This window comes from Bombyx mori, chromosome 19 (assembly GCF_030269925.1).
Source record: "Bombyx mori chromosome 19, ASM3026992v2".
NCBI classification, from domain to species: Eukaryota; Metazoa; Arthropoda; class Insecta; order Lepidoptera; family Bombycidae; genus Bombyx; species Bombyx mori.
In genome coordinates, this window is record NC_085125.1 from 1784949 (window position 1) to 1804482 (window position 19534).

The following is a 19534-nucleotide window of genomic DNA, read 5'->3' on the forward strand; positions in this document are numbered from 1 at the left end:
AGAAACTCAGTGGGCTGTGTCTGAGAGTTAATTTATTCGTCGAGCCCTTCGTCGCAAGCGACGGGTTCGACGAGAACGGTGACCGGTGCTTGAAGTACCTAAAAGCACCGTTAGTGGATCGGGCGGATCCGAGATGACGTGTTTTGGGCGACGTCGACTGCTTTCCATTCTGTCCGCAGGATCGGGAATGAGTAGGATCGGAAATGGTATACAGCCCTGATGGATGAATAGAGGGCATCAGCAATGCAAGCGAGAACGCGCTGCCCACCACTATGAACGCTACTCAAATCACGTTTTTTGTAGAAGAACATATTAGTTCTCAGAAAACATGGCATTCCAGAGCCGTGTCGTCAGCGATAAATTTTTTGTCAAAACGTACTGAGATTGTGCAACGTTGGAGGGTGATAATGCATTGGGAAAAATAAGCTGACTGAGTTATTTCAAACAGATCCTCAGAGCACTTATAAAGGCGCCGAACTTCATGCTATTGTGTCTATCGGATCCGATAGTCGGGAAAGTGTACCATGACGCTTGTCTGCCTATGACATGAAGGGAAATTTTAAACTTAAGTTCAGTCTGAATTAGAGAGTCCTCTGAACCTAGTCTCCCTAATTGTCTTCTTCTTTTTCTCCACCTTATCCCACTAGGTGGGGTCGGCACAGCTAATTTTTCTCTTCCATTCTCTTTTATCAGCCGTCATTTCAACACTCACTCTTCTCTCTCTCATATCGTCATTCACACACTCTGTCTTCTTTGGTCGACCTCTTCCACCTCTACCTTGCCCTACCATTTCCATGCTTCTTCTAGTCACATGCATCTTCTCTCCACGCATCACATGTCCATACCACGCTAACCGTCCGCTCTTTAATTTGTTGATTACCGGGGCTTCACACTTCTATTAGTATACTTACTTATACTTCTGCTAGTCTCCCTAATTATTGATAGCAAAACTTTTAAATAACCATATATTAACCTACTGCTAAATGGCCCTGATCATATTTTTTTGTCTTACATATTCGCCGATAGCAAGGAGCTAGCTATACCGGCTTCGCGCGAACGGGTGAGACTTTGTTTGACAGTCTAGTACTTACACTCCCTATCTCAGGATTGAAGGTGCCCGCTCTATTGTTTTGAGCGGTAGGCAGCGACTTGGCTCCGTTCCTGGCATTGGTGAAGTCCATGGACGATGGTAACCACTCACCATCAGGCCGCACGCTCGTCTGCGTACTAGGGCAATAAAAAAAGTTAGCGACAGTAACCGCTCAGTACTGTTGACCCAGGTCCGGCATAGATTCTGTCCTCCGACGGCAACACACCGAGGCACTATGATACCTACACCGGCCCAAAACACCAAATAATACGTCGCATATTTATTTCATTACATAACAATTATGGTTATTGTTACGAATTTCCCTTTAAACACACATCTAATAATAAGAATGGATAAACACAGAGGATGCTCTTATCTGACCCGAACTTCCTATTTCAAAACATTTTATGTAATACAAAAACGGAATGTATCAAACATTTTTATTTTATTGCTTAGATGGGTGGACGAACTCACGTTGTGTTAAGTGGTTACCGGAACCCATAGACATCTACAACGTAAATGCCGCCACCAGCCTTGAGATATAAGTTCTAAGGTCTCAGTTTTTAGAGTACAACGGCTGCCCCACCCTTCAAACCAAACTGCATTACTGCTTCACGGCAGAAATAGGCAGGGTGGTGGTACTTACTTATCCTTAAGGACTCACAAGATATCCTACCACCAGTAAACTGTATTGGAATAGCTTTTAGGCGACTAATACATACAGAATATTTAAACCGGTATTTATATTGCATTTATTTAAATTTTACAAAGCCTATTAATATATTGCTGACTTGAAAATATGATAATTTATACTTTTTCGTACTTATAAATGATAAGATAGTTTTTTTTGTTTTTTTGTTGTAGTGATCAACGTGTCACTTAACACTGGTCTCTTCAAACTACTGAAGTACCATCGCACCGCACGCCACAGGAGTAGAGTTCATCCATACTACCTGGAGCCACTGCGGTCATCCACAGTGCGTTTCCAGAGATCTTTTTTGCCACGTACCATCCGGCTAGGGAATGAGCTCCCCTCCACGGTGTTTCCCGAGCGCTATGACATGTCCTTCTTCAAACGAGGCTTGTGGAGAGTATTAAGCGGTAGGCAGCGGCTTGGCTCTGCCCCTGGCATTGCTGAAGTCCATGGGCGACGGTAACCACTCACCATCAGGTGGGCCGTATGCTCATCTGCCTACAAGGGCAATAAAAAAAAAGTATGAAACCTACAAACCCTTTCTATTTTCTCGTCAATTCTTTGATATCCTCATCCAAGTTGCGTTTCCGTCTAGGCCGTGATAATAACAGACAAATAACAATATAAACATAATCGCACAGAGTTGTACTTATGAGTTATAACTAAATCAATCCATTCCTTTTTGTGCGATCATCTAACAATTTAACAATGAGGTAATACAAATGGTGATTGATGAGTTGAATCGGCAAGAAAACATATCACCAAACAAATTCTTACAAAGTTACACATTTATTAGTTTTAAATATGTATACTATTCTATATCCTTGTGTCATAATAACTACACTTTGGAAGTAAATCGAGATCTTTTCTGCCACACTAGAGGGCACTACGAATTAAATCCATTTTCTAGACCGTCCATTTTTTTTTTCTACCTATGCTGATAGCCTTGAGAAGCTATTTCAGCTTCTCCTTGTGTAGGTGAGCTCACGGGGCTCAAACCGGAAGTGTTGCTAACACTGGCCCTAGTAAAACCAGTGCTTCGCAGAATCTACCACCGGATCGGAAACGCGACCCACTGAGAAGATCCGGCGAGAAATTCAGCGGGCTAAGACCGTCCATTAACCGATCTTTACCATTAAAATTTATAAAACCAATGAGTTTTGCAAAACAAGTTTTAAAAACTAGTTGCGGGACCTGTTTATGGAAAGTTTTAACGGATACAAAATTCCAAATACAATATTAATTTATTCCTATTGTCTGCATTACCTACTGACTACCTCGATTCTATTCTAGAGCCTAGTTTTCATCACATCCTTGAAGATAAAGCTAAATTTCCAGAGGTCAAACGACATGGCCACAAACATGAATTCTCAGAATTATATAATAAACACTAATAAATATATGGCGAAAACGAATCGACCTAGTTTCGTATTTTGGTCCAGTTACGTCAAATCTTGCAAGCCAAAATGTATTCATATCTTAGACACGCACATTGTAGCGTAACTAAATAGTCACCGCCGCGCGCCAAGATAGGTGCTCGCCAAGCCCAATGACTCACTAACAGCTTTTATCATTACCTATCACCAAACACCACTACCGTTCATATTTTCATGATTTTTTTGGCATATGAATTCTATTTTGGTAAACGTAAGGCAGTGTAGTACCTATTTTTTTTAAGTAAAATCTTTATATACTTTATAAGGACATCCCATAAAAATTTATTTTTAATATTCACATTGAAATAGTTGAAAGTTCAATGACCTTTACAACTTCTTAAGTGAAGGCTGTTTAAAAATTTCCATATCATTTTAGACGTATTTAAGTATTTCTCAGAACGATATAATTGGCCTTTTCGCATTAAAAGTGTACAAAGTACAAACAGTGTAAAAAATTAAAAATAGTGGTTTTAAATATGATAAATATTTAAAAAGTTTTATGTTAAACCTTTAAAACACTCTCCTGTAAAATTAGTAAGTTTTGAGATTATACAATTTTAATGCTAGAAGACAATAATATGTGCACTAGACTTTTTTTAGTCATCCGTTGTGTAGAGTACCATCTCGATTGGAAATCATTCTAAATAGGTACACTTTTACATCATGTTTTACACTTGTGCAGATATTTTATTATTTTATCAGTGTCTGCAACTATATTCTAAGTTTCGATATCCTCTTTAACTAAATTATAATATATAGTTAACTAAATTATAATATAGTTTTTTAAGACATGACTTTTATGATTAAATCACCACAGCATTTAGAGAAAATCTAAAAACTCACATTTTAAATATTATTATTATTAACTGGATTTAAATAATGAATTTATAGCATCTATTTGAAGTAAGGATAAAGATCAAAGTATTTTTAAAAATAGGTGAATGTCCTTGTATCCCAACATGTTCCATAAAAATTCATAAAAAAAACCCAAATATTAGCAACATTTTAATATATATTTTTATTCAAATGAATTCAATTGTACATTACACAGAATAGTTAAATTTTAGTGTACATTCATCATTTTTAAAATAATCATATTAATTACAAAATAAACCTTATCGGCGTAATATAGTTGTTACACATTATATCATATAAAAGTATGCTTTCAAACTCTCAAAGCCATAATATGGACAATATTTTTTTAATCTTACCAATTCATTTGAAATAGCAAAGTTTGAGCAATACTTTGCATATTTATTTGAAGATGGAAAAATATTTACTATAATGTGATCTGTTTACGTAAAAGTTGCATTTAAAGCTACGTGGACAATTTGTTAAAAAATTAACTATGTTTTAAATGCACCATTCAAAGAACTTCCTCAACAACATCACCTGTAATTTTCACATACATTTGTCATGCAAGCAATATATGAATAATACTGATAACAAATAATAGGCTGAGAAACATGTGAAAATAATTTCAATTATTAAACAATTTGATGTTCTACTTTTCTCAAGACATTTTATAATTGACACGCATTTTAAAATATACCATTTTTTTAAAGCAACACCATGATTTTAAGCATATTGCTCACACAACAATTTGCCATTCTCAAGAAGCTAATAAATTAATTACGAATTATATTTGATGTCTTGATCAGAATATCTACAGACCTAGAGAGGAGTCCACACCTAAGTACAACTGTCATCTGTATAATCTCATCCCTAATGAAGATAATGGACAAAACTTATTGAATCAATCAAATTAGAAGACTTAGCTTTTATATCCTTCATAATACTCAAACAAAACATGGACTGAGTATTATGAATTTTAAGTAATTTAACAATCACATTATTAATTTGTCAAAATATTCATGAGAAAATGTTCACGGGGGTGTAACATATCACTGTCTAGAGCTCATAATTTTTTGAATTAGATATTCTCTTACATGAATATTATGTACAAAGGTGTGGAGCGGCGCTGCGGCTCATAGCGCAGCGGCGAGACATCATTGGCTCTTGAGCTCCTTACCGATCGTGTAAGAAACAAGACGAGCCCAGTCAATCTTGCTGCGGGTCACAGGTAGTTGTCGTCTCAGTGCTTTGAACGTTGTGTCGCTCATGGTCTTGTAATTGTCTGAAATGGCAGTTTGATACGTATTTTCTGCATCAGAGACAAGCCGCACGAACTCTTTAGCAGTGGCGACTTCACCGCTAGCCACCAGAGGAGCCTTAATTTCCTTTGAGCTCACAAGTTGTACATTACCATCCTCATAATAATGAACTTGAACACGTAGAGTTCCACGTAACTCTGTAGCAGGCCCGCCGACCGTCAAAGACCACACCGAACGCCACCGACCGTTCCAATAGTTCTTGGGTTGAAACTGGTGATCTTCGATACAGGCGACCAGCTGTACCGTACCAGAGTCGACTGTGCGACCCACCACTAAACTAGCACCATGCTTGTAGTGTGCAGCCACGTACGCCGTTAGCTCCTCATCAAGTGCCGCCCGCCAAGGCTCAGCCGCTCGATCGGGCTCGTAGGGTTCATACTCGGACGCTTCTTTGCGTAGATGGTCATACCTGAAAGAACACTTGGAGCGAGGATCGAAAAACCTTCCGCCACCAAGTTCGTTGTGGTCGGTGATGAGTGTATACAGCTCGGAGCCTTCGAGACGTACGGGCGTGAGTTGATCCTTGTTGTATTGAGCGAAGGCTCCACTAGCACCTTCCTTGAGCAAGGTATCGTTATTCAGCAACACCCTCACATCATTGAAAACTTCGTTAAATTCCCCTGGCGGCGAATGCAAAATGAAATCTGAAACGATTCTAACTTTTTCTTGATCACTAATCACTTCGTCACCGTCCGCCGCCATTTTCACTAGTTTGACATGACAATGACGGACAAGTAACCAGAGCCATAGATTATACACTTAATATATACCCATAGATTATACACTTAATATATACCAGAGCTGTCTGTCCTAGCAATAAACTTATTCAATATGGCAATCGGTTTCAGAAACGATACCATTCTTGTCTAAACAGGGCTGCCAGGCTCGATAAAAATGAATTGACCAAATACGTACCGTACGTACGTAGTACGTGTACAAAGTTTATAATATTTGTTTTCAACATCATTAAATATGCATTACATTATTTTAATGCATTTAGAGAATTGGATAATCTAGTTGAAGTATCGCATTGGACCGCTGTAGATCATCCCTCCTAGTGAAGATGGCAAAAATATTTATCTTTAAAATGAAACTATGGTAAATATTTAGATTGAAAAGTAAGTAATGAAAATTTTCCTTAACTAAGAAAGTGTCTCAAGCCTTAAAATTGTAATTTAAAAAAATCTACCTTACAGTTAGTAAGCGCGTGTTACTACCGTACAGTTGGTGAAGGTGGTGCCATGGCGTAATAGATTACGCCATGGCGCCTCTATTTAAAAAACATAATATGTATATACATTGGCAGCACTAAGCACAAAGTAGGAACACTGCAATATGAACCATCCAATAAGTAACCTATTTACCGGAATATCAAAACTGCCAGTGCTTTGATAGCATCATGCAGAAATTTTAACAAAGATGTTGAGTGTGGTATCTCGATTCTCGGGTTCTTCTGAAAAATTCACTGAGGCCTCAGTAATTATTAACCACCGTTTTACTGAAAGTTTATTTTAAGCCTTTCATCTCGTTTCATTTAGTTTCATCCCAATTACAGTCATAAACAAATCAACTTTACCAAACTTCCTCCAAATAATACTTTACTATAAATTACTTTCTACCTAAAAGAATATAATATAATATAAAAAACTACGCTGTATATATATATATATATATATACATATATATATATATACTGATACCTTTGCTTGTGTAGTTGAAAATGGAACTACTGTCAAATTGACAGATATTACAAAATTTGACATCTTTAAAGCCAGGAATAATTCGTGTTGTGTAACTCCTATTATTCTACAATCACAAAAAAATGAATAAACTATTAAATTACAAATACTACGATACGCCTGAGGGCCAAGACATATTCATGAAGACATTTGTAACCAGTAAATATGCTGCAGTAGCCGGTCTTGCTGGTGCTTCTTTTGATGTGCTTATGTTCTCTCATCCAAAAGGTTTTGTCAATACAATCGGTCGAATGGGCTATATTGTAGGCCCTCTAGTGGGTATGGCAGTTGCCTTCACATTCACTACCAACGTTGCCCAAAATATTCGTGGGAAAAACGATAAACTCAATTACTTCTTGGGTGGTGCCACATCTGGCTTTGTGTTTAGTGCTTGGATGAAAAAGGGGATTATCGCGGTGCCTGCCGCGGTGGTACTAGGCGCAATAGCTGTGGTAAAGAAGACAGGCATCGATGAAGGCTGGATCTTTTTCCCAGATGCGGCACAATCTACTAAAACAATCAAATCAGTTAAACATGACTGGACTCTTCTCAAAGATATTGAAGAATTAAAGGGATGGACAGACGGTAAGCTAGTAAAAATATCAGCATTATTCACCAATTAAAATATTTTAAATAGATATCTGTTGATAATGTTGTTAAAAAATGCAAAATATTACACGTTTGATACTTAAATTATTTTATTAACATAGTTATCAATGTTTATGATTTCACACGTTATAAGAGAAGTTTTTTTTGTTGAATGAGGGCTTTAACTTAATAGCAACTTTTAATAGCATCTAGTTTCTGAATTTTATTTTATTACTTGAAGTATCAAAATCAAGTAGTAAAGGAGTTAGCGTCATGGGCGTCTAGAGCTAGAACAGACTGCCGAAGATCGATGTAAATGGAAAATTTTTATTCGAAAAGTATGATATGGTAATAGGAAAGAATGGTGGATGATGATGATGATTTACAGTATTACATTCATGTTTGCTATTTTGTGTAAAATCAACTATAAGCAATCTAGTAGTGTATTGATATATTTTTATGAATTTACGAGTAAAGATGTGTGACTCTTCTTGTCAATTCTGCAGTCTAATCATAACTATCTATTTTACATACAACACATAGTAAACAAGAATTTAGGTATAAATCACAAATAACCATAATGATTTCTAAAGTGACATTAACATTGCCGATGTCGATGGGCTTTGATAACCATTTAACACTAGACGGGCCATGATACTGTTCAGATGCCTAACCAATAAATAAAAAACAACTCATTAGAATGAAAAACATAATAAAAGTTTTTCCTACCATGTTATAGCAGTTTGTTTACCATAAAATATGTAACTAATTATATTTTATTTTATTTTCAGGTTCCAAGCAATAGAAAATCATGTAGAAAATGTAAATAAACTTTAAAAAATAATTTATCTGTTAAGAGTTACAACTAAAAATGTTAAAAATCAATGGATTTTTTAAATAAAAACTAGTTCATTTAGATGGAAATAGAATTATTAGCATCCTCAGTGGTTTATACTTACTTACTAGAAAATCAACAATCCAAAGAGTGTCTGGTTTTTGACACAAAAAAAATCTGCTCAATAAATAACGATAGAATAAATTAAATTTTTTTTTATAAATATTGATTCAATTAGAATTATTAACATGTTCATTTTATATTGAGGTGTTTTTTTTATTGCTTAGATGGGTGGACGAGCTCAAAGCCCACCTAGTGTTAAGTGGTTACTGGAGCCCATAGACACCTACAACGTAAATGCGCCACCCACCTTGGGATATAAGTTCTAAGGTCTCACTATAGTTACAATGGCTGCCCCACCCTTCAAACCGAAACGCATTACTGCTTCACGGCAGATATAGGCAGAGTGATGGTACCTATCCGCGCGGACTCACAAGAGATCCTGCCACCAGTAATTACGAAAATTATAAAGGTAGTGGTGGAGGTAAATCAATTTTAAGCAGCTACTAGATTCCATATATAAACAATCCTGCAAAAACCTAAAAAAATGAAGGAAAAAGGGCAGACCAAAATAAAGCCGAAAAAATGGGGAGTTAATTCACAAATTTTTGGCTCTGGATTTGAATTGTTCAGAATCCCTAAGAGTGAAGATCTGCAACCCATAGATGTTATATCGTGTAAGTCATCACTCATTAAAATCTATATCCTAATTATTGCTTAAAGGGTGTGTCCTTTGCCAGTCAGAACGGATAAAGACTTCACAGCTGAAATATACAGGATAGTGGCATCACACAAACTTACAATACACCCTAACACCAGGAGTGGTCTGCGAAATCACTTCAGATTATACCTACCATCTTTATCAAATGATACTGTTTATTTTGAAAAATTGGTCTGACCACCACAGGAGCTGAATGTAATCACGCACTAAATAATGCAGAACTGAATTTGTTCTTCGTTGATTGTAATAAAAAGAAAAATTATATAAATGAAACACTGATTAATTCCACATTATTTATTAACTTAACAACTAAAAACAAAAAACAGAAGCGTTAACAAAAATAAATGTTTTAACAAAAACCCTTGAATGAATTATTAAAGGAATGATATGATAATATAGTATGAGTGTACACATTTACTGGTATGAATAATGTATACGGGAAACCGAAAACCAACATCAGAGTCATTACAAACATCGCGATATATATAAAATTGTTTTTTACCGTATACGAATTTAACAATTACAACGGCCAACGCCCATGGTCAATGACCCATGGTGCGGCGGGACGCGATTTAACCCTTTGCTTTAGATTGCCTGTTCACAGACGAACGTTAATGAGTCTCGATTTTAGAAGCAGAAAATCGAATCTGATCTTTTTTTTTCTAGAGATATTATATTTCACTGATTCCAGTTTCCTTTTTTACGTTAATTTTTACAAAAAATATAAAATATATAGGTACTGTAATATGTTCACTTTTATGTAAGACATGGATATACAAACTCAAATACAGTTTATAATGTGTTCAAATCTTGGATAGTGGTCATTAACGGATATGTAAATTAAACCACCGTTAGGTATGTACTTAATTTATTTCTTCATTGAAAAAATCCATAAATGTCGGACATTAGATATTGTGTCCATTTGAAATTACTCTAAGCTGTGAATCGTGATAATTTTAAAATGTTTCGTGTGTTCTATAAATATATGTGTTAATAGATGCATTATAAATAATAAAAAGCGGAAAGGTTCTCGGCAGCTTGGCCCGTAAGCTTTAAATTGTCAAGATTTAATAATATCCTCCTTAAAATTTAGTACTGGGATGTTTAAGTGCTTTTAGCTCACAGAACGGATGGTGATTGAATAAACTTTTGTTTTGATAGATCTATAATAAGAAATTAAAAAATCGGAAATGACAAAATAATAAAAACACTCGTCAACAATTACCTCAACAACAATCTCGTAAATGTGTAACAATAACTTAAATGCAATCAAACTACGATGAATTTAAGAGGCCTTTTACAGAGACATTCGGGGAAAGCTGATTTTGTTGTTGTTGCGTGAATGGTAAAATCTATGCGCGCAGTTATGCTAAGCTTGTAGTGTGTGTATTAAGTCGTCGTGGCCTAAAGGATAAGACGTCCGGTTGCATTCGTATGTAGCGATGCACCGGTGTTCGAATCTTGCAGGCGAGTACCAATTTTTCTGATGAAATACTTACTTAACAAATGTTCCATAAAGTTCCATAAATGACGTTCTTAAGAATACGAGATTTATGTCACAACGGAAACAATTTTATTTACTTATACCATTCATATTTAATTGTCTTTTTATATCTGCAGAGTTGAGAATAAAGATTGAATATTTTTGCCAAAAACTACTCTCTATTTGATTAGAAAAATTTCAAAATAAATATTCACGCATCTTTTTTATTTTTATAAAAAAACCATCAAAACTTTCGAGTGATTTAGGCGCGAAATGGCTACTAGTTTAAAAAAAGTACCTAACTTTATTTACGTGAAAAAATAAAAACATCTATGAGCTGTGGTATGTACCTACGTTTTCGATTAATTTTATTAATTTTTGTCTTTTAAGTCCAAATTTCGCGTAGGAAATTTTTCTAAAGATACAAATCATACCAAGAACTTTCCAAAAAAATACAAAAGATTTATATAAAATTTAATATTTCACTTCGAACACCAATCAAATTACATTTCTCTGACATTGAGACATTTTAATAATCTAAATTTAAATGGACGCAAAAAACTAGCTTTCATCTGTTCCACAATATTAATTCCATAACAAAGAATAGAAATATAAAAAATTTGGCCAAACGTTTGGAAGAAATCGAGTAAAACATGGATAAAGGTTCATTAAATGTACGATAATGTGTTTTAATTTAAAATTTTACTTATTAATTACCTACTTAAATAGAAGGTACCTTGCGCCTTGGGCCAAAACATTCAGTAATAAAACGGGTCAACACTGAAAGTTGGACAAATATACTACTCGCATAGCAAAACGTCGGATGTGCCACTTTTAAACAAACAATCATAACTTTTATGTAGTTACGAGTACACGCTATATTCTTTGGGCATACTATTAAGTTTCCCATCTCGCAAATATAATCACAATATACTAAATTGAATATAATGGGTATGTGCAAATTTAGAGCTTATTTTTTGAGAGATAAATCTGTTTATGACGTAAATTTGGCACGAGAGTATCGAACAAACGTTTTAAGGAGGTTACTTGTTGAATTTAAAAAAAAAACATTACTTTCCGTCACCAAATATCATCTTTCCAATAACAATATATTTGTATCAATGCTTAAATTATGTTAACCATTAAAATCAATCTGCAACATTAAAAAATAAATATGAAGCCATAATGCGACTAAATTCCCATAGCATTGTTCTTTAGAATATTATGCGCGAATAAAAAATGGTACTGTTACAATAAAACTATTATCCGTTAAACAACTGATCTTATATATTTTAATCTTATAATATTTTCGTCTAAAAATACGTTCAAATCGAAAATAAAAAGTACACAGACACACACACGATAATTAATTAAATTGTTTATGGAAATACTAGAGACTACAGAAAGACCATAGATAATCAATGTCACTTTAATGTTATCACAATATACGCATGTATCTTCTATTCAGTTCTTAAATTATTTTCGAAACATTTGAGAATGAAATGGAAATAATATAGCTCAAGAACAATTTTATTTAAATTAATATTCAAAGGGATGTTTTATTATTTTTTGAGAGAGGCATTACGAAGAGCAAGAACATAGCTAATGTATTGGACAGGATTCTCTGTCGCTTTTTCGCTTGCCACATTTGTACATAAAAGAAGAAGACAGATTACTGTTTGTTATTTAATCATGAACATTATAAAAATTTTAAACCCTTAAAACCGCTTCATTCTTTTCATTTTGTAAGTCAATAAATATTTCTTTGTCTTGGTGTTTTTACTAAAAACAATAAACTTTCTTCATTGGCTAATCTGTGCATCATCGCAATACCATAGCCAATATGATCAGATCGCAAAGAGAAACGACTTTAAGGGGTTCCAGACAAACATTGCTTGCAACATCTTTATTCGGTATGTTTTGGCCCATTCTCCAATTTCGCCGGAACTAATTCGTTTTCATCCAACTCTTCCTCTTCCACTTCCTCCTCGATCTCTTCTATTTCTATCTCTTCTTCGATTTCTTCCTCTTCTGAATCTTCTTCGGGTTGGTTCTGTATTTATTTATTTATTTATTTATTTATTGTTAAATTTATTCCTTCCGATCTCATATGTACAAACAGTGGATTTTACATTTAAAATAACGCCCTCGGTCCTAAAGTTGGACGCTCATTACGTTTATTGCAAATGAAATATTTTACTTCGTTCAATATTTTCTAGTTTATTGATAGAAAATTACGATCGAATTATTTTAGCTTTAATATACATCAATTAAAGCAATTTCATTCACTGTACTTAGTGCGAATTTTTTAACTTCTCGATGGCGTAAAAGTTAACTTAGATTTGTATGTAGTTCGAACAGATTCCCTACGTTTGTCGCTAGGAGCGCTTTTCCAACTCCATTTGAGTCAACTTTTACGCGATCGAGACGTTAAAAAACACGCACTAAGCACACTAATCTCGGCATATATTATGTTATGTATATATCAGATACAGATTTACATATTTTATATATGTAACTAGCCGTATTCGCCCTCTTCGCTGCGCATTTAAAATTAACATTATTATTTATTGTCATTATTATTACTTTATTAGGGAGTCCAACACTCATATAAATATTAGCCTATCGATTAAGTACATGTGTATTTTCGACATGGATACCAAGTTTCAAGTCAATGGGATGCACGGTAGTTATAACGGAACATCCGTAAAAACCACTGTACATTTATATATTAGTATAGAAAATGTAGCTACTTACCTCGGGAGCCGGCTGCGTAACCGCGCTAGCCGTCGTGAACTCATCCACTGTTGATTCTGTACAAGAAGCAAATGCTACTTCCAGTGACGAACGTGGGCTATTCTAGTTCCGACGATACCACGCGGATGGCGCAGATTCTTTACCATATACTACTACTACTACTTTTATACTATAAAATTATAATTTGCGTAATTACTGGTGGTAGGACCTCTTGTGTGTCCGCGCGGGTAGGTACCACCGCCCTGCCTGTTTCTGCCGTGAAGCAGTAATGCGTTTCGGTTTGAAGGGTGGGGCAGCCGTTGTAACTATACTGAGATTTTAGAACTTATATCTCAAGGTGGGTGGCGCATTTACGTTGTAGATGTGTATGGGCTCCAGTAACCACTTAACACCGGGTGGCCTGTGAGCTCGTCCACCCATCTAAACAATAAAATATATATATAGAGGAAATAAGGGCCCATTTCCAAGGTGTTAGACGGTTGCCGGAGTTTGGGGAGATAATGCGGATGCCGCCACCCCGCTGAAGACATGATGTCGATATCTCTAATTTACAGTATTCCGGTTAACCCGTCCATGTCTGTGTAAACGTCCAAATATTAAACGCAGTGTGGATTCCGTATGTACATCTATCAAATAGTACATTCTCGCCATAAAAATAATGAACTCCCACAGACCGGCATACTTTTTTGGTAATTTATATTTTACTCGTTCTAGAATATTTAAAACTGTTTAAAATGAACAATGTATGAACTGTATGGAATTGAGTGAATGAATCTAAATGGAATTTTACAAAACCCCAATTAGATTTAGAGAAAATCAGGTGTATTATATATTATCCGTGTCTGTTTTAGCATCCACACAGCTGTTTTACCATCATTTGATCTGTCACACAATGCTTATGAATTTTTTCTTTGAAATCTTATGACAGCAGATTATTCTTGTTTCGGCTTCAACGTTTTCTTTAAGCCCTTTTTTCCTACCTAAGCTGATAGCCTTGAGAAACTATTAGTTCGAATGGACTAAATTGTCTTTTTTTTCCTACCTATTCTAGTAAACTCGAGGAGTTATTCTAGATTCATCGAACTAGTAAGTGAGCTCACGGGGCTCAAACCGCGAGTGTTGTTAACACTGGCCCTAGAGCTCAAGAGCAGTGCTTCGCAGAATCTACCACCGGAACGGAAACGCGACCCACTGGTAGTATACACAGTACATTGCTTCTTAAGTACGGCGTTAAGATGATAAGTAAGCTATGATTTACCTGGATCCCTTTCCGGCGTCTCTCTAGGCTCGTCTTGTATCAGAGAGAGAGTCATTTTACCGCTCACCACCATCTGGAATTTTCATAATAAAAATACAAAAAAATATATACGAAATTTGAGGGTACTCTCGTTAGATTATTACTTCACGATATTTTATTTTATCTCTTATTTGGTTTTGGTACTATGTCAATCATCAATGGTACGGAACGTCATTGGCGATGTCCGGACCCACTTCCCATTAGACGGGCAGAGTGTTCAATATTTGGGACTGCAAACAAGAATCGAATTCATAGAAGTATTGAATGTGATTGATGACTTCCTTGCATATATTACAAAAGTTAACAGTGTTGTCATTTAGCAAAATTGTTAAGCTATTGCATAGCTTTTATCGCGGACTTTGATCGCGGCGACCGAATCAAGAAATTCAGTAATGGAAATAAAACCTAACACCCCCCACTCCGCCTACCATGTAGCTCCCGTTCAAGACATTCACGCGTTGCGCTTGTGTAGTGTTTGTGAATAAGCGCGCGGCGTGACGACGCACTGCATGCGCATCATGAAAACTCTGCCCATCTCTTTCTCGAGCGGTCTAGCTTATGAGTGTGAATGGGACAGTTAATGTTTTGCTTTGGTTAACGTTTATAAATATAGCGTGGTATTATTTTATTATTGTTTTAATATTAAGTTATTATTGTCTAATTATAATTGCATAAGTTGATAAAAAATGCTATGCAATAGCTTTACCGCGGCAGTCCCCGAGTGCCACACGTGTTTTTTATTTGTTTTAATCACGTGAACTTGTTTTAATCATATCGAGTTTCTTAAGCCGTGCTTCTCTTACCGTATCGCTGGCCGGCGTCTGTCCCTCCGGTCTATCCTCGCCAAAGTCAGCGACGAGCACTCGAGACTTCTGAGGAATCTCTGCCTCTAGATATATCGACTTGACCTCCTCTGCCTCATGCTGGACACACCATGCGAGGAATATTCGTCAAACATCGGGGTTTTTAGCACATATGCACAATCACATGAAATTAAAAAAAACCTATAAACATAATAATATATTTTTTTTATTGCTTAGATGGGTGGACGAGCTCACAGCCCACCTGATGTTAACTAGTTACTGGAGCCCATCTACAACGTAAACCACCCACCTTGAGATATAAGTTCTAAGGTCTCAGTATAGTTACAACGGCTGCCCCACCCTTCAAACCGAAACGCATTACTGCTTTACTACACGGCAGAAATAGTGGTGGTTACCTACCCGTGCGGATTCACCAAAGGTCCTAACCACCAGTAATACCACTCAAACCTATACAAACTTTAAAATCATGTTACAAAATTTTGTGAGCCTATTTAGAAAACGAATACAGATGATTCTTACATTGCTCGCAATCTAACACCATTAGGAATGGGCTGGCGTAAGAGGTCAACGGCCTCGAACTGTTTTTGCTTTAGATTACTGCTCCACAAAATGAGAACTTAAAAAAACAAGTACTCGTACCGCCACACACAAATCTAAGGTTATCGTGTCATGTTATACATTGACTATGAATAAAAGTTATTCTACCCTCAGATCACCATAATTCGTACTCAAATATTCTGAAAATAACAGGTATTTAGCTAGAGCAGTATTAAAATAAAAAATATTAAATTTGTTACATCACTACGATATTATTTGAACTAAAATAATAAATTCCATTAAGCATATTAATAATTCTAATTAATATTAGGTCTGGTAGGTTAGTAGAAGTAGTTATTCGAGACATTTTAGTAGAAGAAGAACTGCTCAAATTTGCAGGAACAAAAAACCAAATTTATTTTTATATTTATCTCAAATAACAAAATTAATAATAGTATATATAAATACAACTCAAATGCAATGTAAGCAGGTTTTTTTTAATTCTACAAATATGTAAATGTCAGAAATTATTAAATAAAAATTACAATAATAATTAATTAGGTTCATCTCTGCACTCCCCTATGGTAGACTGTACAGAATGCCTATGGCATTAAGTCCGCCTTTATACTTTCTAGTATATTATGAAGTTATAAATAAATAAATAATATTATTGAGCAACTAAGCAGGAATGAATTTTTAAAAATTATCCCTAAGTATAAAAATAAATAAAAACATTAAGCTTAATGAGACTTCTAATGTTATTTTATAAGTAATGTTATCACATCACCTAAAACATAATTATTATAGTAGGTATGTTTCAGAAATACTGTTATATGTTTTAATACAAGAATCTAACAGAGATAAAGATCTAAGCATCTACTTAATGTAAATGATTTAAGGGACCAACTGTTAGAACTGAAATGAATATTACAAGGACATTCCAGTCAGCCATCATTCAAATTTATAAAATTTAATTTTTTTATATTGTAACATACTTCTAATGTATTAAAGAAATCTGTGCCACCATTTTAGACACAACTTTTTTTATGTAATTAATAATATGAAAATTATATTCGCAAATTTCAGAAATCAGGATTAAACCAAAAAATGAACATTCGACTTTATGTTTGTTGATCGTCTTGGTAATATACTCAAATACCATACCCAGATAGAGCATTACTGGACGATAACCGAGCTTTTCTCCGTTTTTTTTTTTGATAACGCCATCTTGTTGTGTCTTTGAAGCGGTTAGTTGCCCTCAATTAAGAAAAATAGTATTATTATTCGCCAATAGATGTCGGGAAGAGTTGATTATTGAAAACACGAATAAAATAACATTTTCTGAATATAAATCGTAGCTAGATCGATTTATCGCCCCCGAAATCCCCTGTATACTAAATTTTATGAAAATCGTTGGAGCCGTTTCCGTGATTCAGATTATAATATATATTAATATACAAGAATTGCTCGTTTAAAGTTATAAGATATATGAAAGACTATTTAATTCTTTAGTTTGATTAGATCATTATCATTATCATATAAGGTTTGTACAATATGAATTGTACAGTATGGTCTCACCGGTCGAGCTTGCGTTAGGGGCGAAGGCGCCGGAGTCGGTGTCGCCGGAGACGAAGGCCTATGCCACGCTCCACCGTCAGCTACGTGCGTTGTTAGCTCCATGCCTACCACCTTTGTTATTGACATGTGACATAAGGTTAGAAACTTCGTGGAGAGGGCGGTAATGGTAATAGTAAATAATAATGCATTAGACTTGGTACAGTAAAAACAATAAAGATGCGGGATATTTAAAATGTATTTATTTTTAATAAATGTATACTACCAGATGGACAAATGTCATCCATGCCATGAACACTCAATTTTCTAAAAAAATTCTATATCATTTTATTTTATAGTCACAGTAGAAAACTGAAATCGGACAAGTTATATCACATTGGAAAATAAAAATAAGATTTGAAACTCACCTTCACACTTCCGTTGTCTTGTTCCTCTTCCGATTCGTCTTTGATGGCTTCCTCCAGAAGATCTTCCGTCTTTTTGTTTTCTTCTAAAGTTTTAGCTTCATTAAGAAAATCTTCTGTTATGTTAGAAATATTATCTTTGACTACGTGACCATTTCCAGTCAATTTCAATAGATCATTCTCTTTCGGTTCCACTTCGATTTCTGGTCTCAGTTCTGTTTCGGCGGTTTGTACCTCATCAATCACTTCAGTTTTTCTATCATTAGCTGGCGTTTCATCATCTTTATCAGTTTCATTTACGCGTGTCGTTGTTTCGTTTGATTTGTCGACTTCTTCTTGCACTGTATCATCTTTTTCCGGTGATGATTCTTTTGGCAGTGAACTTAATCTCAGATCATCTTCATCAGTGGCCGGTTCAGCTGATTGCTCATGTTCGGGAGTATCATCTGTCGGTTCGGATTTTGGAGGTTCCGACGGTGTCTGTGTTTTTTCAGGGCTGGCTTCTTTTAGTGGGGACGGTTCTCGTTCTCTCTCTTCGGAAGTTTCGCGATATTCACTGGTCACGATATGAACTGGACCGACGTTATGCAAGACGGTGCCATTCGTATAAGACCGAGAGGGATTCTCTGCAGCTTCCTGTGGAGTAACTCTACTTGAAACTAGGCCTAAATCATAGTAATTATTCAAGATAAGTTTTTTTATGAAAACGAACGCTAACTGGCTATCTACTACACGTTCCTTCCCTTCATTATTTAATAATTTTCTCGAAATGCTTCTAAACTAATTTCTAAGGTTGCTAAAAGCCAAAATTACAGAAAAAATTAAGCAATAGCCTACAAAACACGATACTGCATTAAAGGAACAAGCACTATATGCTAAATCATTTAGCTTAATTATAATGCCATATTTCCAGATCTGTAAAATACTAGTAACAGTTATTTAAAATACATGTCTAATAGTTATGTGTTATAAACTACATCGAGTTTTTCTTTTCTAAATAATAAGCAGAGCTAATTACAACAAAATAAATAACTGTCGCAAGCTTCTGTCAAATGAAAAGAGTACAACTTTGGTAAATTTGTAACATTAGTTTTTTGTACGCTTTACATCGATGGCCCTTTTTTATAGATGGCTTCGAAATGTTAAAAAACAAGGCATATTAATATCGATTACTTTGTGAAATATATTTTTCTGGTAATGTTAAGTTTGACGGAACTTAAAATCGTTTATTTTCAGAAGTTTCACTCTCTTTCTTCCCTACTTGTTCGCTGGTAGTCTAATGGGCTATTCCAGTTTCGCGCGGACGGGTAGATGAGCTCA

The 19534-nt window shown here is 35.2% G+C and overlaps 3 protein-coding genes across 15 annotated transcripts in view; 1 reads left to right on the forward strand and 2 right to left on the reverse strand.

Annotated features, from left to right (window-relative positions):
- Window positions 1-4214: 4214 nt before the first annotated feature.
- LOC101738938 (F-actin-capping protein subunit alpha) lies at window positions 4215-6241 on the reverse strand. Its single transcript, XM_004926942.3, has one exon. It carries the CDS (start codon window positions 6094-6096, stop codon window positions 5230-5232), a length of 867 nt encoding a protein of 288 aa, XP_004926999.1. The 5' UTR covers window positions 6097-6241; the 3' UTR covers window positions 4215-5229.
- An 837-nt stretch (window positions 6242-7078) lies between these two features.
- LOC119628324 (NADH dehydrogenase [ubiquinone] 1 alpha subcomplex subunit 11) lies at window positions 7079-8645 on the forward strand. Its single transcript, XM_038017489.2, has 2 exons — window positions 7079-7718; window positions 8513-8645. Exons 1-2 carry the CDS (start codon window positions 7217-7219, stop codon window positions 8524-8526), a joined length of 516 nt encoding a protein of 171 aa, XP_037873417.1. The 5' UTR covers window positions 7079-7216; the 3' UTR covers window positions 8527-8645.
- Window positions 8646-9616: 971 nt separating this feature from the next.
- LOC119629948 (resistance to inhibitors of cholinesterase protein 3) overlaps window positions 9617-19534 on the reverse strand; it is a 35925-nt gene continuing 26007 nt past the window's right edge. For 10 of the 13 annotated variants that reach the window (XM_062673879.1, XM_062673878.1, XM_062673877.1 and 7 more), the window contains 6 exons: window positions 18218-18850; window positions 17814-17924; window positions 15678-15797; window positions 14836-14908; window positions 13578-13633; window positions 9617-12873 (listed from right to left, as the gene is read on the reverse strand). In XM_062673879.1, coding sequence (XP_062529863.1) covers window positions 12727-12873; window positions 13578-13633; window positions 14836-14908; window positions 15678-15797; window positions 17814-17924; window positions 18218-18850 — 1140 coding nt within the window. In that variant the 3' untranslated portion in view covers window positions 9617-12726. The remainder of the gene's footprint in view (window positions 12874-13577; window positions 13634-14835; window positions 14909-15677; window positions 15798-17813; window positions 17925-18217; window positions 18851-19534) is intronic. The other 3 variants (XM_062673876.1, XM_062673874.1, XM_062673875.1) reach the window with 2 other exon arrangements.

Excerpts from the sequence above, each read along its gene's own strand:
- LOC101738938 (XM_004926942.3), bottom strand. The coding sequence starts at position 6,096 with ATGGCGGCGGACGGTGACGAAGTGATTAGTGATCAAGAAAAAGTTAGA.
- LOC119628324 (XM_038017489.2), top strand. The coding sequence starts at position 7,217 with ATGAATAAACTATTAAATTACAAATACTACGATACGCCTGAGGGCCAA.